The 20963-nt window shown below is 39.4% G+C and overlaps 1 protein-coding gene across 1 annotated transcript in view; it reads left to right on the forward strand.

Annotated features, from left to right (window-relative positions):
- The first annotated feature begins 1266 nt into the window (after window positions 1–1266).
- Window positions 1267–20963, forward strand: part of LOC135502552 (hemicentin-1-like) — a 51553-nt gene continuing 31856 nt past the window's right edge. The window contains exons 1-6 of the mRNA XM_064795503.1: window positions 1267–1523; window positions 4922–5245; window positions 10915–11187; window positions 11433–11702; window positions 12161–12433; window positions 13000–13302. Of these exons, the coding sequence (XP_064651573.1) occupies window positions 1478–1523; window positions 4922–5245; window positions 10915–11187; window positions 11433–11702; window positions 12161–12433; window positions 13000–13302 (1489 nt within the window). The 5' untranslated portion in view covers window positions 1267–1477. The remainder of the gene's footprint in view (window positions 1524–4921; window positions 5246–10914; window positions 11188–11432; window positions 11703–12160; window positions 12434–12999; window positions 13303–20963) is intronic.

The raw sequence follows: 20963 nt of genomic DNA on the forward strand, positions 1-20963 counted from the left end.
TCCCTGAGATCACCTGACTAAGGGGTACATGTGTACTAAATTTTGGATCAATAGTCATTGCAGTTTAGAAACTTGCCATAGTTACATCCTAACGGCCAATTTTACGCCATTTGGACTCTGTGACCTTGAAAAGTAGGTCAAATCAAAAACCCGTATGATATGTGATGTATCATTGCTAGGAGTACCTACCATAAATTTGTTATTGAAAACGGATCATTAATAAGAGACATATCACACTTTTTATGTTTTCATCCAGGTGTCATTACATGGGGAAACGTGTACCAAGTTTCAAGTCAGTAGCTCCAGTAGTTACGAAACGTGCCCTGCTAACGGACGACGACGACGGACGACGGACGCCACGCCAAAGCAAAAGCTCACCTCTCTGAGAGGTGAGCTAAAAAGGAGCATGTCCACACATCTCACATTTAGGAACACAAAATAATCGAGCGCAACTCCTCCTATAGAGTCGTCGTATTTATACCCTAGCTAATGCTCACAAGGTAGCTCGCAGGCGGATTTTTTATAGACCCCAACTAATGCTCGCAAGGTAACCGCAAGCAATGCTCGCAACAGATGATATAAATATTACCCCAGCATGCTGCTATTGCTGGTCACAAATGTCTCGCAAGGTATCTTACCCCCAGCAATGAATGACGCAAACACGATCGCCGCAAAGAGAATGGCGAACGAATGACGGGTAGGCCAAGCTATTCATGCGCTCGACGTAACAGATGTCGCCTCGGGTGGTATATGATTTCTGAGCCCAACGAAAAGGGAGAGATTTGGTAACTAAAGGCCGCGCGTCACGTGATTGCGTCGATTTGAACTACATGTAGATTATGTAATCCAAGAGGTTAATAACGTGATACATGTATCTATAATAGTAAATCTACCATTAGCTCTCATAAATGAATTATGAAAACATATGCTCTGAAACTGGAAGGGTTTGCCTGTATTCATCAACATGATTGCATAGTGAATAGAACGTAAAAATTCAAATAGGGCAACAACATGATTATTACAGTCACGAGTCCGGTAATGTTAACTTGTTAAATAAAGAGGTCCCGTGCAGTAAATCAGAGTACATAATTATGTATATAATATACTTCTTTGTATATTTGTATTCGCCAGCCCCGTCAGACTACGGTGATGTATCGAATGCCATTCATATTACGTGTAATGCTTTGTTTAAAAAAACCATACAGATCTGATAGTTTTCATGTTGACCATTGCCGGGAATTAAGGCCAATAGGTCAGATCAAGAAGGGGCCGTGTGGTGTCATCTTGTCACGAAACTTTATGCCTTAACACCAAGAGCCATCGCATTCCACGAAATTGTATACCTAGAGCTGGTTATCGCGTTTAAATGGAGTAACCCGTACCCGGAGCGGAGACATTAGTTGACATGATAATAGTCTGAACTAATTACTATATACTCGAAATTTATCAGCCCACCACAACTCTGATCGCAATCACGATGAAGCTTCTTCAACTTTCGGTACTTTCATTTCTCATGTTCAGAGGTAAGTCGTTTTTATGTACATTACATTTTCTTTTATCGCACTGCTGCAATAATATACATCATTACTAGAGCAGAGTTGCTACTTATTTATAGTTCTATGGGCTATACCTAATGCAAATATAGCCATAACCATAGTCGTCCAGACCTAAACCTAGGTCAAGAAAACGGGAATCAGCGGCCAACTTCAAATTAAAAAATATATTTTTCGAAAACCAAATAAGAAAACAACTAGAGGTGTCCGGCGGTCGCGGGGCAAACCTCGGAGGCTTCCCCGCAGTGTTTTCTTATGCAAATTAGTTATGTAACTGAAAAAAATCAAAATCAGTGTCACGATTTAAGTTTGTGCAACCTTGCATCTATCCGTTGTTGACACCTTGGTGGACACTTTCTTACAGATCATTGAATATTATTTTTTTAAGAAATACATTGCTAATTCTACTTATTTTCTCTGTTTATAATAATATTCACAAATATCGAAATTACCTTCAAATTTATCTCTGTTCCATTTCGAAATTATGTTTCTTTTTAAAATTTCACAACATATTATTATCAAACTTCTCTGTGGACAGTGACGTGCTTTCTTGTAACCTCAATCTCTACTTCCATTTCGAAATCATCCTCCACATTTCTTGGTGGACAGTTTTCTAAATCTTTCCCTCATTTCTCTGTCGACAGTTCTTTCTCTTAAGAATGTTTCACTATATTATTCATGAAAACATGTCCACAACATTTTCAACTTCGAAGGCATCTTTGGGGATTAACCCCGTCCACAAAATGCCAAATTTTCTCCGTCTAAAAGACATATTTTTGAGTGGACTAAAATGCTCCTTAAACAGTTTATTCCTCAATCTCGAAGCCAAATTGTTTAGCTAGTACACGGAAAATGTCCACAAATGTTTAATTTCCTTATTTCAAAGATACATTGCCCAGTAGACCAAAACATGTCCTCAAAAATATTTTATTTCTCCATCACAGAGCCATTTCTTTGAGGGCAAAAAGCGTTCAAAATGTGAAATTTCTCAGTCTCAAAGACTTAAATTTTTCAGTCATCAAAAAGTTCAATCTCGAAGCCATCTTTTTTCGCGCACCAAATTATGTTCACAAAATGTTTGACATTAATATTTCCTTGCCAAATTACTCAGTGGACCAAAATTACCCCCAAAATTCTAAAAGTTTTTGTCGCTCAAAGCCATATTTTTCAGTGGACTAAAAAGCGTCCTTAAATAGCTAACACTTTTCAATTTCGAACACAACATATTTTTGGTGCACGAAAACATGTCCACAAAATGTTCAATTTCTCTGTCACAAACCCATATTTCTCAGTGGACTAAATAACGTCCTTAGAAACCAAAGAGTGTCATAAAAAAGTGTTTCTCCCCAATTTTTGCCATATTTGTCGAAAAGGTATCCACAAAAGGTTAATTTCTCATTCTCATTCTCATGTTTTTCAATGTTGTCCACAGAGAGATATCATATGAATCTAGAAACGGAACAAAAAGATGTGATGGCCTTTTGTCCCTTAAGATTTTTGGTTAAAAATTCTATGAGAATATATTTTGTTTAGTTAAATTAACCACAGAATATTAAGGAAAAGAATTTCGAAATGGAAGAAAGATATTTTAAGAATGATGTCTTGTCCACTGAGAGTTTTGCTGGTAATTCGATTCAAAATTTTTTCACTGAAACTGTCCTCAGATAAATTTGGCAAAGGATTTTGAGGAATGTATTTTGATTCTTGAAAACATATTGTTCCGCAGATATATTACGAGAAGGATTTCGACTGTACAATGGAGATTTGAAGATATGTCAACAGAGAGTTGTGTTAGTAATATACGATTTAATAGTTTCAATAAAATCTAACAGTCCACAGAGAAATTTGTGAAAAAATATTCAGAAATGAAAAGTGAGTGATTTGATGAGAGAAGTTTGTCCACAGATAATTTTTTTCATAATTTAGTTTGATACATTGTATATCATTGAAATTTCACTGTCTACAGTTAAATTTGAAAGAAAGATTTCGAAATGGAAGAGGGATATAATTTTGATTCTTGAAAAAATGAAAGAACTTGTTCACAAATAAATTTGGGAAAGGAATTCTAAATGAAAGACAGATTTGATGAGGGATGACTTGTTTACTTATAATTTGTTCATAAGTTAGTTGCATACCTGACAATTAATTTGTTACACAGAAAAATTTGGAAAAGAAATGCAAAAAGAAATAGCAGAAAGAGATTTGATGAGTGATGTCTTATCCACTTCGAATCTTGTTGATAATACAGATTGATATAATATACTGTCAACAAATAAATTCGGAAAAAGATTTCGAAATGGAAGAGATATTTGGAAACAGTATTTCTTTAGTATTTTTGAAATTTATTGTCCACAGATATATTTTGAAAAAGAATGCGCGTGAGGAAAGAGAGAGAGATCTGATGAGAGATGTCTTGTCCACTGAGAATTTTGTTGATGATAAAGTTTGATTTATCATTGGACTTATTCTGTCCACAGATACATTTTAAACAAGATTTCGAAATCGAGGAGGGAGATTCAGATTGATTAAATGTGTTTAAAATAATCTCTCGAGAGGTTATTGTCCACACAGAAATTTGGAAAAAGAATGCGTGTAAGGAAAGAGAGAGATTTGATGAGAGATGTCTTGTCCACTGCGAATTTTGCTGAAAATATAGTTTGATATATTATTGAACTTATAATGTCCACAGAGAATTTTGGGAAAAGGTTTCGACATGAGAGAGATAACGATTTGATTACAACATATCGGAACTCATTATTGTGCAAATTAGTTATATAACTGAAAAAAAAACCACATGACAACTTCAACATATCACCTGTTATTCCTGAAAGTTTTAGTGCTCTCTGCCAAGCGGTTACGGAGAAGTTGTCCAAATTTGACTAAAATTAGCCATAAAACATTCGATTTCATGCAAATTACATAATCAATGATAAAAAGGACAGTGCCATTTTCATTCATATCCCCCCCCCCCCAACTGATACGTTTGTCAAATTTCATTGAAGCTCATAACCGTTTGGGCCCAAGAAGTGATGATACGAATAATAATAATAAGAAGAAGAAATATTTTTGGTTGAGTAAAATCAACAGTCTTCCCCAGCTTGTTGGCTGGGGAAGCCTGAATACATTTTTCGAAAACTAAAAAATTAAAACAACTATGGGAGATGTCACAGGTTGGAAGGAAATTTCAATGAAACCAAAATCGCTTGAGCGCTGCGAAGTCACTCAAAACATCTGCTTCGTTTCATCAATTTTTCGTTCGAATAATGATCTATTACCACTGAATTGTTCTACCTCGTCAACACATTGATACGATGTTACTTCATATTGTTTTTCGTTGACAAAAGACCGTGTTGCTTTTCTAATTTCAGGTACTCTAGAGTTAACGGTAACTAATACCATCAGCAATTCAGGTCCACGCCTCGGTGAAACAATAACGCTGAATTGTAACATTGTGAATGGAATCGCTAGTAGTGTTATATGGTACAAGGGCAGCGATTCCAACACAAAGGAGATATATATGTCGCACAATTGTTTAGTGGTTGAAGAAGAGTATAAAGCAAGACTAACAAACGTCAAGTGTGATACGAATGAATATATATTTCAATTAAGTAATGTTGAAATTTCGGACAGCGGGAATTGGACGTGTGAGGCTAATGGAGAGGAGGCCACAACCTTGGAATTGGATGTTTTAGGTAAGTTTGAAAAATATATAAATCAATGCAGAATACATGTACATAATTTTCTTCCTGGAAAAATGAACCGATGAAACGATAACGAGACGTACGTAACAAAAGACCACAACCAGGCTGAGATTACATGTTGGGTAATATTGTTAAGGCTAGGGTTCACCGAAGACACATCTTGTGTGCGCTGCAAACAAAAATATCTATAACAAATTACTCACAAAAGGGTATCTATTTATTTATATGTATGTTTTAGTTCCAACCATTATCTTCCCGATTGCATAGAAAATATCAATTTTTACTGATTAGAATAGAATTAATTAGCTTTTAATTAAAGATCATAATTTGATTTTTGAACAATCCTACAGACTTTACGATGCGACACATCTGTTTCAGATTTGAACTCGATCACACATCGAGGCATGGTGCGTGCAGGTGCTAACAATCCGGGGTTTTTTCCAAAAATACATTCCATTTAATTGGTATCAGCAAATAAATGCCCTAAAAGGCCTCGGTTTACAATTTTCCTGAATATTGCCTATTGCCTATTTCCGTCCAAATATTTCAAAAAAGCGATCGTTGGGATCTGGAATGCACATTTGGCTATATTTTACAAAAATAATTTTTCGAATGCAACCGTCCATAAAAGAGAAGACTTGTAACAAAAATCTGAAATTATCGCGTGCCGACCGCCACTTACAACTTTGTTATTGTATTTCGAGTCATTCCCGCCACTACGTATAGCTGTTCGGATATTCTGTGGTCGCTTGCGCGCGTTAACTTGTGGTCAATTGCAAACCCAAAAAGCGCTTGCTGTTGGTGAACCCAAACGTATAGAAAGGGCCACAAACCAGGTTTGATGTATTCGGTATGTCAAAAAAAAGTCAATGCTTACACTGCAAGCATCTCCCTCAAAATAGCAAACTGTAGTAATTCTGGCCGGTTAGTTTCAAGAACATTTTCAAGAATAAATACCTGAATTCGAAGATGCATGCACTTGATTGTAAACGGGGGCACAATGGCTAGCCTCGATTTAGCTGGAGGTAATATAAGGAGTGGTGTTGCGTTACTGGTTCTGCCGTTGGGTTATCCTCACTTTCCATGTCTTGGCTGGTAAAATATTCACGTAGGCGGAGACGGCGAAAGTAGTCCTCCATATCACCGCAAAGCTGAATTTTGTCCAGTTTGGTGGTAGGACAAAAACTCAGACCATGCGATAGAACACTAGATTCCAAATCGGTCAGTTTATGGCTTGATATGTTTACAACTTGATTGTCCTTCTCTGATGTATTCCCAAGGAACGGTGGGGATATTCGTTTCAATTTCTTGTCTTTGCGTGCAAGAGCGGTTTCAATCCTCTGCTTGTAGTGTTGTTTGATAGCATTTTGAAATGGTAGGTGATAAAGCTTGGAAACAATGAAACCTAGGAACCAGTGATGAACCTTGGAATAGTCACTACTAAACCGTGGAATCACTGTGCAAGTACCGCGTGAAATCGGGTGCGTTCCTTCCACGATTTATACCCTCCCAACTGCCGATCTCGTCCCAGCTGACTTTATTGATGGGTGATACTACACAGTGCAGAGGACAGTGTCAAGGGCAGCGTCAAATTGGCCCCGGGCAACCGACACGAGGTAGTCTTTCAGTTCCTGTTGAGGCCTAATCATACATCACAGGCACCATAATCTATACATTTCTGGGTTCGTATGAATCCAGAGATGAAGTCTACGGCATTTTCATTGCATTTAATTCATAAGTGCACCGATGGATTGCGCCACCTTTGACACCACTTGGATCCTGAAAATGTTGTATAATTGACCAAGAAATGGCAGGATGTGTGCGATCTTCAAACGGGCATCAATCGGTTCAAAATGAATGATTTGGGAATTACATTACCACCGACATATGGCCAAATGAATCTTGTTTCTTTATTTGATGTGAAAACATGGGGTCATCTCGGCTATTTTTTAGCTATATGGCCTAGAATTTAGACGAGCATAATTGATACACGCACAACTACGCCCAACCTCGCGTGGCAGATGGAAGGTACGTTATATAGTGAGGTTAAACTGGGGATTGAAACCCGCCTCAAATTGCACAGGAGCTAGGGTCATAAAATAGCCATATTTGAAATACGATTGACCCATTCAGGAACATGAAAACGGCCTGCGTCTTAAGAACTACTTTTCTCGGGGATGGGGGACAAAACAGACCCCGACCCCACTGTGTAGTGCCACCATAGGTCTTACTAGCCGTCGCGGAGGCCAAGCCTACCTGCCTCCAAAAATGACCCGACGTCATTTCATGCATACCCCTATTCCAACGGCTGTAGACTTGGCAGTACCTTACTCTCACATAAACCTATACATTTCTGAATAGCTTGTCTATTGTAGAATACATCTGGCCAAGTTTAAGCATCGTCTAGATATACAGTCATGCATATACAGATGCAGCACAATGCATGAGACACCTTGTGTGTTATCGCAAATTTGTAAAATTTCACCTCTATGCCTTATAACTTCAAGATTAACAAGGCTGGCGAAAAAACATTTTCATACACATCTACTCATCACCTTGAGAAAGCCAACTGACGACTATTTCAATATTTTATACAAAAATAGGCTGTCATTGCAGCTCTTCTTTGAGTTTTTTTGCCCTCGAAATTTTACATGTGCATTGTCACAGGAACCAGTCGATTGAGCTATAAATAGTATGCGAGGCCTGCTCACCGCGTAAGTGCACAGAGGAAACTGGTATTTTCCTCAAATCATCGTCAGAGCTACCCCTTCACAAAAAACATCGGACATTGACATTTGAACAAGCAGCAATTGGGATAGAGTAAGCCCATCTGTATCCATGGTAAGCACTCGAGATTGAGGAACTAGTTTTTTGCGAGGGTACAATCCCGACCTGCTCACCACTTGCTAGTGAGACCATAGCAATTTGTCAGTAGTTCCAGAATCAACCTTTTGGTGGATGATGACGTCATCATGGAATGCACTAGAAATGCGTTGTTATCGTTAAAAAATAAACTTATATTCATGACGGGCCGCAATTGCAAATATCTAATTATTTCTCTTCAATAAAAGCAAAAGTAAGTTTTTGTGATTGTTTTGTATTCCATACACTAGAATAAAACGTTGTTTATTAGAAGAAACATTTTGTATATATTATGCTCTGATAAAGCTCGGTAGATAGGACAAAACATGCACACGGGAATCACTAAAAGATGTGTCCGCTTAGAATTGGTGACATTACGAAAAGATCTCTACATCCCTCGATGTGTACATGAAGATGTACGAAATCGCTCACGGTAAAGGAATTTGTTCACATTTTTCATCTCCAAACCCGGCTAAAAATGTTTGGGAATAAACCTTCTTCTACGTTCTTGTCATGTTTAAGATGTACGGATAAGTGCCAGCCGGTACTGCATGATGTAGTCAATCTTCTTTGTATCACCCTGTATGATCACACCGCTCCGTAGTTCAAATAGGCCCCGTGTGGTGGCGTCGTAAGCGGAGCGCTGATTGGTCCATATCATGGGTGTGTGGTTGGCGTGTCGTCACGTGCATGCCCATATTTGGGAGCTCAGTACTGTACACGCGAGGCGAGGTACGACTTGGTTGTTTTAAAAAATAGATTGTTGAATCGGATATGCCACTGATTTCTAAACTACCGTCAAATATCCGATCTGATCATTTAAAAATAAGCTCCAAATATTGATTCGTAACCACCTTAGGTTCCAATGGCATTATTTCATGTTTAATGTATTTTTAGGACTGTTTCCAAGGTTTATCACTGGTTCCAAGGTTTCACTGTTTCCAAGCTTCATCACCTACCTTTTGAAATGACTCTGTGTTGTTAGCTGAAGTCAATTTCAGAAGGGATTGTTCCTGATTCTGTTTCAGCGACTTCCTCTTGCTGTAGAGGACATGTATAAGATGTTTCCTTAATCTTTCAGAGGTCGGATGCAAAGATCGTTTGAAAATCGTGTGTTGTGAGCAGTTATCTTGATCTTAAGTTTTTAGTTCACCTTTATTTGGTTCACCTTGTTTTTTAGTTCACCTCTAATAATTGTTGTTTTTAATATAATGCGTCATTTCCTCTGTGCACCCTACAGGTGTTTTGTCTTTAATTACCTTATTTCCTACTCTTTAATTACCTTATTTCCCACCTTTTTTGCCCCTGTCTACGTTTAAACCTTATTAACCCTGATCGCTTTGTTTTTCTGTGGTTTTCAATCTAGTGTATAAACAACTTTTGTGTTTACTCTACAATTTGCATTGCATGTATTAACTTGGATATTTCACTTTTTTGCTCATACTTGATTAAGGCACAGTACGTGTCAAAAGCTAGCACCGGTGTAAAAGTAATCCAGGTCCTACCTAGCTGGAGTCGGCCGGACTCTAACTCCTAGGAATCAAAGTCCTACGGTCCTGGACGACTAGAAGCTGGAGTCCTAGGACTTAGATTACTAGCAACCAATGTCCTAGGACCGTGACTCTTTAGGAATGTAGGTCCAAAATCTAGTAATCAGCGTCCCAGGCGGACTTTCTTTCCAAGGAATCTAACTCCGCCAGACCTTCTTTCCTAGGAATCTAAGACTGCTCGGCGGATTGACCGCTTCCTCGAGATACTGCAACGAGCTGGATAGGCCTGGTTCCGTAGAAATGCAGGAATGAAGGCCAATACAAGTTTCCAAGTGCGTTTTATTGGTCTAGAAAGCAGGCTAGACTGATGAATATGGTTTAAATGTGATCGACCCATTCCTTAATTGATGAATCAGTCGAATGATTGTAATCGATTATGCAAGAGGTGACAAGGAAAAAAGAAAGAGTAGACCGAGAAGGACTCAAAACCTAGGGTTCTTGCTGACTTGGCAGGGACCATGACCACTAGACTACGAGTGATTGGCTGGCCGACACCCCAAAACCTTAGATATTAGAACGCATGTTCTATTATATGCCATAGTACATTCTATTGTGTATGCAATTTAAATGGGTACGGACATTGGTTACGGGGGATATTAATTTCTGTCACTGCTGTAAAAGAAATCTAAGTCCCCCAGTAATCAGATTCCTACCTACTATATAGGAATCGTTGCCCAGGAACGGTAGGGCCCCATTCCTTAGGCACCAAGGTCCGTAGAACTTCGGTTCCGGGCGGACTTGTATTTCTTTTACACCGGGTCCTCGGACCAAATTATTCAGTCTATCATGAAAACAGTGTTACTTTCGATCTTTTCGTTATTGTATGTATTAGACTCGCATAAAGTGCATCCTCGCATTCAATGATTATATCTTCCAATACCCAAGTTCCAGGTCTCTTGGTGATGTAAATTATGGATTTCATTTATAATCACAAAAACTGTTAGACCAGTCGAGTCGGTGCCAGGTTTATTTTAAGAGATGAAAAGTCGTCTGAACGATCAATGTGAGTCATCGTTTGATTTTGCGAAAATAAACTCATCCAAAAAAATAAGATCAGACTGAGTTCTTCTTGTAGGCCAACTTTTTTCGAAATGACCGGATGCTGTTTTCTTATAGTGGCTGCGGTATAAAGGCCGGCCTCTTTCTCCATTTATCGGGTTCTGCATGTAAGAACGATAAAGATATATGCTTACACGTTTCTTACTATGCCGCCCAGTTACTGACTTCTCTCTCCTTTCTTGATTTCAGTTCCACCCCTCACCCCGGCCGTCACAAACCCATCACCGATCAAAGTTGGAGACACTGCAAATTTTACCTGCAATGCCGAAAATGAAAACGTCACGAAACCAGTCACGTACACGTGGACTAAAAATGGCACCACTGTGTCACGATCTGGGACTAAAGAACCTGGTGCTCTGCTTTTTTCACCCGTCAAGAAGGCTGATGCGGGAAAATATGTCTGTGTTGCGAAAAATGATGCTGGCTCTAAGGCAAGCACTGTACAGGATTTCGTTGTATACTGTGAGTATGAGTATTTATGCATTTCTGTATTGTTTGGGTCTTGTGCCTTCTCAAGTGCACAAAGACGAAGAAACAGTTCCTTTCCAGGGTCGAACCCACGAGTTTATGAATATGAGCCTGAATATAAAGGCCGGCCACTTTCTCCATTTATTGGGTTCTGCATGTAAGAACGATAAAGATATAGGCTTACACGTTTCTTACTATGCCGCCCAGTTGCTGACTTCTCTCTCCTTTCTTGATTTCAGTTCCACCCCTGACCCCGGCCGTCAAAAATCCATCACCGATCAAAGTTGGAGACACTGCAAAATTTACCTGCAATGCCGAAAATGAAAACGTCACGAAACCAGTCACGTACACGTGGACTAAAAATGGCACCACTGTGTCACCAGGGACAACTGAACCTGGTGCTCTGCTTTTTTCACCCGTCAAGAAGGCTGATGAGGGAAAATATGTATGTGTTGCGAAAAATGATGCTGGCTCTAAGACAAGCACTGAAGAGGATTTCGTTGTATACTGTGAGTATGAGTCTTTATGCATTTCTGTATTGTTTAAGCAAACCCATAATTAAGAGATTTGTTTAGCGCTTAATCCAGTTGCTCAAAGCCCTTTATATTTTCACGCCAAGCTGCCTGTACATGTACATTTATGATTTAAGCATTTAGTAGGGCAGGTCCGACCTCCGCGCTCAGGACTGGCATTCATATTCGCCATCAATGCTAGCTAGGTACCCATTTACTCTCGAGTGGAAAGAAGAAATCTCACTGGGTCTTGTGCCTTCTCAAGTGCTCAAAGACGAAGAAACAGTTCCTTTCCAGGGTCGAACCCACGAGTTTATGAATATAGGCCTGAATATAAAGGCCGGCCACTTTCTCCATTTATTGGGTTCTGCATGTAAGAACGATAAAGATATAGGCTTACACGTTTCTTACTATGCCGCCCAGTTACTGACTTCTCTCTCCTTTCTTGATTTCAGTTCCACCCCTCACCCCGGCCGTCACAAACCCATCACCGATCAAAGTTGGAGACACTGCAAATTTTACCTGCAATGCCGAAAATGAAAACGTCACGAAACCAGTCACGTACACGTGGACTAAAAATGGCACCACTGTGTCACGATCTGGGACTAAAGAACCTGGTACTCTGCTTTTTTCACCCGTCAAGAAGGCTGATGCGGGAAAATATGTCTGTGTTGCGAAAAATGATGCTGGCTCTAAGGCAAGCACTGTACAGGATTTCGTTGTATACTGTGAGTATGATTCATTGTCGATTCTGTTTTTGTTTAAGCAAACCCATAATCAAGAGATTTGTGTAGCACTTAATACAGTTGCTCAAAGCGCTGTACATTATATCGCCCAGTATCGGCCCGTACATTCATGATTTAAGCTTTTATCTACTCTCTGGGAGTTTGACTGGTCCGACCTGCCGCTATTTACAGCGCTCAGGACTGGCATTCATATTTCGCCACCTATGCTTGCTAGGTACCAATTTACTTCTGGGTGGTGAGAAGCAGGGTTATATGCCTTCTTAATGACACAAAGACGAAAAAAGTCGAACCCACGACCTTATAAATATGAGCCTGGCACTCCAACCACCATGTAACTGATCTCTCCTCAACTTGACGGCTTGAACAGAGAGATTCTCGGCAAACGATCAACAGGGTTTACACAGGAGAAGAAAGAATTCACAGAGGTCTCAACAAAAGGCTGAAAAGTAGGAAACCTAACACTTTTCATCAGTTTACAAAATCTTCCCCGTATGCATCGCACTGTGCATTATGCATAATGGCCACTGAAACTCCCTTTTCACCCATAGACTCTCCTAGAATAGACCCAGAGGCCAAAATGAAGTATGACGTGGAAGGAGAGATAGGCAAGGAGGCATCATTCGAACTTTTCATAATCGCCAAACCGACTCCGGCAACAACTGGTTACATTTGGTCCAAAGCTGACATTAAACTTTCAAACTCATTGTCCAAATATGAAATTACATCCGGGTCGACGTCGAGCAAGTTGTCAATCAAAAACGTCACATCCTCCGATTATGATAACTATACGTGTTCTGTGCAAACGAGCGGATTTCAAGCGATGGTTTTCAAATTTAAGCTCCTCAAACCAGGTAAGTTGTATCATCTGTGTTAGTGTTTCCACGAAGAGGGGTGTACTTCAATAGCCATCTTAAGAGTAAATTCTAAAAGGTATTGGTCACAGAATATTAGTATGTTTACACTACGAACACCAACTCTCGTTTTTCTCTCGGAAAACTCTCGAAATCTGCATCGGTCACGAAATCTCTCGTAAATCACTCGTAAAGTGCAGGGATTCCTAATCGGATTACACGCTCAGTGGCGATGCCTCTCGAAAAGTCTCGAGTTCTTGAATTCCGAGACCTTTCGTCAGTTTTTCGATACCTTTCGACAGTATAATCTATTAAACGGTTATTTTCATGTTGGTTTGCAGGGGGCGCGACAAGCCCGACCATTATGATTAGCGTGCTCAATATTCATGATAGTTGTCAGTTCCACAATGAAACATAGGAGGCGGATAAGAATGCCGTTGCTTATATTTTGTAAAAAGTCAACTATGCGGCCAGAGGCAATTCATTTATTGAGTGTCCCTTCCCGGGCAGGCTCTTCCCCTATCATAATTATGTTGATGACAACCGATGCGTTTATTTAACGCGTTGGCCTTTGATGATTCCAAATAAGCATCAAGAAATAAACATTAACCTCATTAAGTGTGTTATAAAAAAAAAATTATTTTAGGATTTTACCCGATCCGCAATGCATGGTATGAGTGCGTCCATATGACACCGTTGAAGGTCGCTATCAGTGTGAATCGAGTTTAGCCAAGTTCGTATCAGACCGATTCCTCGCGTCAGTGTATTGTACACTTTTTTCCGCGCTTCACGTTCGCAAGGCGGAGATAGACTGGCGCTTCGACATAGCGTTTTGTATTAGTAGCGCTGTGCTTCAGAAAATAACAGTAAAAACGTCAGTCTGTCATTACTGCAGCATCTGAACAGACAAAATCTTAAAACCACCGGATGCCATCACCTTTTTATACATATGTAAATTAAACCGCAGTATCAATAAATGGTTTATGATATTTGCTGCTCGGGTGGTGCATTAGCAACAAAACGGCAAAATAGCTGTCTATCACATTATCATTTAGCCATTACTGTCAAAGACCCTTATTCGTCGGTGATTATCTCGCAATATATCACATCGGATTATCACACCAAACTACTAATTTCTTTTTTGGATCATTCAACATAATAAGACTTATACGAACAACACTGAATGACCACAACTTCCTGATGTCAGGTAATCCTTTAATGTGTGTCTATAGAAATGTTTCTTTTGAGCTAAAAATACATTCGTCCCTCAATCAAAACAGGTTTTCTTTTTTATTTGACCAACAATAAACTTGCAAGGGTTACATACACCTTACTTTCCACTTTTTCTTTTAGCAAAATATGAACTTTCGAGGATCTAAGTTCCCGTAAGTGGATGCTTAAGCCAGTGAAACATCATTCCTGTGTTTGTCCCCACTATATTTTTATGTTTCCATACAAAAGACAACTAGAAGAAAAACCATGAGGGGAAAACAGAAAATGTGCCAATCTGTGTTTCAGCGTTTCCAAACAGCGAGGTTCGCGAACATATGACGCAAGAGCCAATTAATTGCTTTTTTACATAGATATTCCAAAGGGAAACATAAAATCTGGTGTTTTCTCCACCACATAGGACATTGAGATGTAGTAGGGTCAAATAATGGTGGGAAAGTTTGGAAAGGTTGGCGTGTCTTCGGAAGGTGGACCAGCGTGAAATTTAAGAGCCGTAGAGCACTGACAAAACTGAAGTTAAGAGTCGCCCGCATACACTGCTCTACAAGTAGGAAGAACAGTCTAATGGCCACATTCGTTCTTTATGCTGGGGGCCGGGAGGGGGGGGGGCACAACTTGGAAAAAGCGCAATTGATCGGATCATTTTTCAATAACACTGTAATCGGTCAATGTGTAACAGAAGTGATGATAGACATGTGATGGGCTCCTGTCAAATGGTAACCCAAATGAATGTTGTCAAAATCAGTAACCTTGGCATATCAACTCTCTGATCTCGGATTACCTTTTTTTGATACGCACTGTATAACTTCCCATCTTACTTGATGTTTACCGTTCATTGTAATGAGGCAACAATCGCCGTCACCGAGCGCAATGCTCAATCCGCGTTCATTAATTTGTCGTGCATCAGCAGTCGCTCTGCTCTGTGATGAGTCTTTAGCGATCTCCTGAGTTTGTCTGTCGTATGAAGAATTTAGTGGTGTGTTTTTTCCACAAGACACTTGTCTTAAACCAAACTAATTCTCACCAAAGTCAACCCACTGCAAAGAACAATGATACCGAACTGGGTGACATGAATAGATTCAAAATAACCTCCCGGGGAACAATAGTAACTAATTACAAAAATTCGAGACTGTGTGTGCCACTAGTAGTCACATCATAAATCGACCTTAAAATATTTATGACTGTTTACAACATGACGGGCGCGTCCCCTTTGTCTTTACCTGTTGAGTTGCTGGACATGTGTGAGGCAAGGATTATGTTTGATTGTTTCTAGAGACACAGCCACATCTTTTTGGGAATAAAGTGAATTGCAATTCCTGGAGAGACATTCACTAGCCTGTTCTTCCTTGTCTGTTTAGGTGTGACACTTACATGACTAATGGGAGACTGTCGCAGCCTAACGCGGGCCTTAAAGTCAGATATGATTGTTCCTACTAGTAGAGAAAGACACATCCCGTCTTTCCATGTATTTTGAGATGTTACAATAATAAGAGACTATCGCAGCATAACGATGACCTAAAGAGTTGGAATAAATTGCAGATCGTTCCTAGAGAGACACGTACCGTCTTTCCAAGTCAGTTAAGGTGTAACAGTAGGTGACTATCATATAATAACGCAGGCCATACGGTGCAGGACTAATCGCTGATTTTTCCTGAAAATATAGTCACATCACCGTCTAACCGTGTATTTTAAAATATGACACTAATGCAAGATGTCGCAGCATATCGCACGCCTAACACGCCTAAATGTAGTGGAATATAGTTGAATGATTCTGTCATGTCCGTGGACAGACAGTCAGACCCGGTCGTCGTTCCATGCTTGTTGAGATGTGACACTTATAATAGGCTGTCGCATTATAGCACAGGTCAAAATGCGTGAGAATATCCATGTTGGCTGAGATGTGAGAATAATAGGAGACTTCTCAGCATATCGCAGGTCTAATTGGTAATCATAGTTGTTGATTGTTTATGTGAAGACAAACACTTTCATTCCCATTCTGTGGAGACCGAGACCAGAGTGCCAAAGCATAACGTGGAGTATGGGACTATCACATCTTGTTTTTCATATTTGATTTATGGTGTTGTGACACTGAAACAAGGTTATCATTACAGTCACAGCTTTAACGTAGGAACCGCGTAGTTAAAACAATTTTTGATTGTCCCAGGGAAACAGTCACATCCATCCGTGGCCTGTTGAGTAAATACTTACATGTGACAGTCACAACATGACGCATGCGGAAATTTGTCCTGCTATACAGTCACAAACCGGGGAGACTATCAAAAGGACAGAGTATATATGTTGGGATGGCCATGGATCAGCAGTTACGCTGTGTCTTGCCATCCTTGCTGAGTTGTGACACGGACACTGGCATAGTACAGTTAAAGCGTAAGACAGGTTGAATGAATGCTGGAGATTATTGCTGATAGTTTCTGCGACACGGTCATATATACCTCTAGCTTTGTTGTCTTTTGAGCTGAGGTGCTGATATGACTGACAGGAGACAGTCACAGCATAGAGTATGACCAATATTAGTACACCCCAGAATAATTCATTAGCACATTACTTTCCTGCTGCAAGGCGAGGCAGTCGTCAGGATCCCTAATTAGTTTACAAAACATTGACGTTCGACATGCTGTAAATGTAGGTAAATACTAGTATCTTGTCATGTTCATGGAAATTGTATCTAAAGGACTTCCAAGACATGAACAATGGATTCTATCATATTAACACACCAGGCTGGGTAGGAAACATCTGGTAATATCAGTATAACAAAAGTAACTGTTGACATAATATTAGGATGTCAGTTGATATGTCGCTGTTATTGATACCGTTCTGATGAGTCTAAACAACATTTCTAGACCTTATTCAACTTTAACATATTGACATCAATAAAATGATGTCATGATAGGCGGGCTCTGTCAAATTAGTCAGAATGAATTTGTGGTTGGTTAGACTATACCATGCAGAGAACTCATAGTGTTCAATATCTATTTAGTTTTTCATGGAGGGGGGGGGGGAGGGGCGACACCCACCCGTGGCCGTGTTGAAAGGAGTGACTTAGCTTTATGCATTTCAAATATAATGAAAAGACAGTATCTTAAAGTCTAGCTGAATATAACTATGTACATTATTGTTCTTTTTTGAGTGGTTTTGCAGTTGTCTGAACTCGGCCTACGAGCAATAGTTTTTCAACAATTTATTTTATAAAACCAAAACGGTACTTCGCTCTAGCAGAAACGAGTAATCGTGAAGGTCGCGTTCAAAAATGTGACATCAAATCCGGTAGTAGCTTAAATTAAATTAAAGTGTATTGGATATCAACACGATTAGTTTTAGGAACATTATCCTTAGGATAATCGACTTTCATACTCGGCCATAAAGCGTTTAAACTCAACAAAAACAAATATCTCAAAAACTACTGTTCCTATCGAAAAATGGCAAGAAACGTTGTCAGCCATCAATAATTGCAACAATGTGTGATTGTTTTTCAACCTACAGCCCTAAATGCGAAACTAGCTTAACGTTTCGAATATTCAAGATCATTCACATTATCAAAGTCACCTTTTCGTCGTTTCGATCCAACTCTTCAGCTGGGACCTGCTCATGACATGCACACAGTCTACTACGTTTGTGTTAGCCACTCATGCATTATTGTCAAACTTGAATTGACTGCCTCTGGCAGAGAGAACTTTTCTATCAGAAAGAAGAATTGGCGGTTCTTGGGAAGCAGCCGACAACTTTGTTATGCTGCCCTAAAATCACCGTTGGTTCATGCATGAAGCTATGCTATAAACCTGGTCCTGTAGTACAGTGAAAAAAAATTCCCTGAGGCTGCTTCTTTCAAAACGTCTCTGATAGATGACTGTCTGACTCACATACTTGAGCATTGTTCGATAAACTAGCCTCGGGCTTTTGCCCGGACTGACTGACCATGTTGCATCACTATTAAGTAAACATTCAAAATAAATTAGGTGCAATTATCCACCTTTGGTTATGTTGGTGTAAGACCAATGGAATGGTCTGATAATGTTGCGTTTTAGTAGAGAAATGCAGATGATATTTTGGGTATATTGCAGCACATTTTCATAGAGCCCCATGTTTCAAGATAATTTTAGGAAGATTTGTTCATGAAATACTTCGTATGGAGTGTAGTGCTGCTGTAAGAAATGCAACTTTCTGTTATGACATTTCTTAGAAATTCGAAGACCAGGCAAACAAGTACATGTAGTCAATTAATTCTAACTTGGTGTACGGGCCTAAAGGAGAGATTATTCAATATCGAGATTTTCACGTGATTTTTACTTTGTCAGATTGTTGCCATTATAAATGACTATACCTATATATCAAATATTCTTTCGTCATCTTTTGATGCCAGCCAACTGGCAAAGTTAAAATGTAACGAACAACATCATTTCAATATGTTTTTGATCTCATATCCGCCTAAGTGGACAAACGTTTTGAACGAATGAGTGTTAGAAAAAGGTCTTAGAAGAAAAGGGCAAGTTATCAAAATAGCGCAAGGAAATGTGGGTTTTTTTTAATTATCATATTTTCATGATATTTCTAAACTGACCTTTTTATTTGGACAGTTTATTGATCGTTTAAAATTACTGCACACGCAATTGTTAACGCTTCCATGCCAACGTTATGTCGCTTATTCATGTACTTATGCTTTATATATTTTATATGACTGAAGATATAAGGCAAGTAGAAAGCGGACATGGAGTTTCGTGCCAACCATCTATTAGTTTCAAATATAAACCAGAAAATGTCCAAGCCACCACAAAAACATTTCGTGCTCTGAACGTTCCAACGTTAAATACGGGAAGTGTCCTGAAGACTTTAAGTTGGAATATTTTTTGGGCTTCAAAGTTTTTGACTATATCTAAACCGAACACGTTTTCTCTTATCAACGAACAAACTGCAGAATTGCAAATTCCTATAGAGCCCATGGAATGTTTTTCTTAGCGTTTTGTTGGATTGTAAAGCATTCACTTGGTTTTGAAAAGGGCCATCAAAGTCACACTATGAGAAAGATTTACAACATATTTGTCAAAGTAACTGGGGAGTAATTAGGGACACCATTCCAAAGAAGGGATGTGGGCCGTTTATTGAGAATATTCGAATGGTTCATTTCGTATTTCTCTGACTAGGGTAACATGGCCGATACAAAAATGTCCAAAACTGAAAATCATGACTTTGAAATGAAAAAAAAGTCCCAACTTTAAAGGACGAATGACATTTTAAAGGGCATTATTACCAAGCTGTAGGCTGCCTAGTCAATTTCCACTCTGATGTAGCAGCCAGTTATGTCAATCCTGCGTGCAGCGATAATTTTTGCGCGGGTCGATGCATTTAAAACGCGCTGCGCGATGGCGAGAACCTTCACTGTGAAGTTACTGTGAAGGCACTGTTTGTGGTGGTTTCAATTCTTTTATCGAATTCGCTATATTATTATACCAGACTTTTATGATAATCCAAGGACTTTTATTTGCAATTTTACAACAAATTATTTTGCGTCAATCTTCTCTCAAGTTTTACTTACTCGTAAACTAAGCAGTTAAAAAGCCGTTACAATTTCCCAGCAGACCAACTTTATTAAAAGGTGGAGATGATGCTCAAATATTTCCAAATCTGCGATCAATTAAAAATTTTGCGATAAAAGCAAGATCACTGTCCACACACTGACCACCACATTTCTATTTGCTCATGTGTTAGCGACAATACTACGCTGCAGTAATATATATTGCCTAGCAGAAATCGAGGAGTCAATGTAAAGTCTTTATATAGTTGGTCCGCTCTGAGGGGTCCTAATGAATCCATCTTGTCAGGGCCAACTTTTTGTTGACCCAAGGGCTTATCTGAAAACAGGTCTTGGGGCAAACCATGCTTTGTCAACAAATTACCTTTTGCTTTGTGGTTATATATGACGATTGTCAGATTAATTTTGTTCCATTTTTGGTTGTCGAGCAAGGGATTAGCCTCCGGTTGGCCATATAATGTGTTGGTCATAACAAATCAGTATGAACAAAGTCAATTCTGCTTGTATTTTAAAGAAAGGATTGCACAACGAGACGCTCGTGTGGTAGCACTTACGAGTAATCCTAGTAAGCATGGTAATCAGCGACGGCACGTGGCTCGTTGCGCATCACCTCAACACTGTGACACAAATTTAAAAACGGCCGCCCAGCAGCCGGACAAATCATCTATAGCGTGATCAACGTTTTTTTCCACAATTATGCGCACAAAATGTCCATATTATTAGCAGGAATGGCAGGGCTCGCGAGGCATATCGCAAAAGTTACTGCCAGTCATGCCAATGGCAGATGAAGATTGTAAGCTTGTAAGCAACAGTGGGATGAATATTGTTTCCACTCGTTGGAATATTATTATTTTGCAGAGCGCCGCGAATATGCCCAAAAATGAATTGT

Source organism: Lineus longissimus, chromosome 18 (assembly GCF_910592395.1).
Source record: "Lineus longissimus chromosome 18, tnLinLong1.2, whole genome shotgun sequence".
Taxonomy (NCBI): domain Eukaryota; kingdom Metazoa; phylum Nemertea; class Pilidiophora; order Heteronemertea; family Lineidae; genus Lineus; species Lineus longissimus.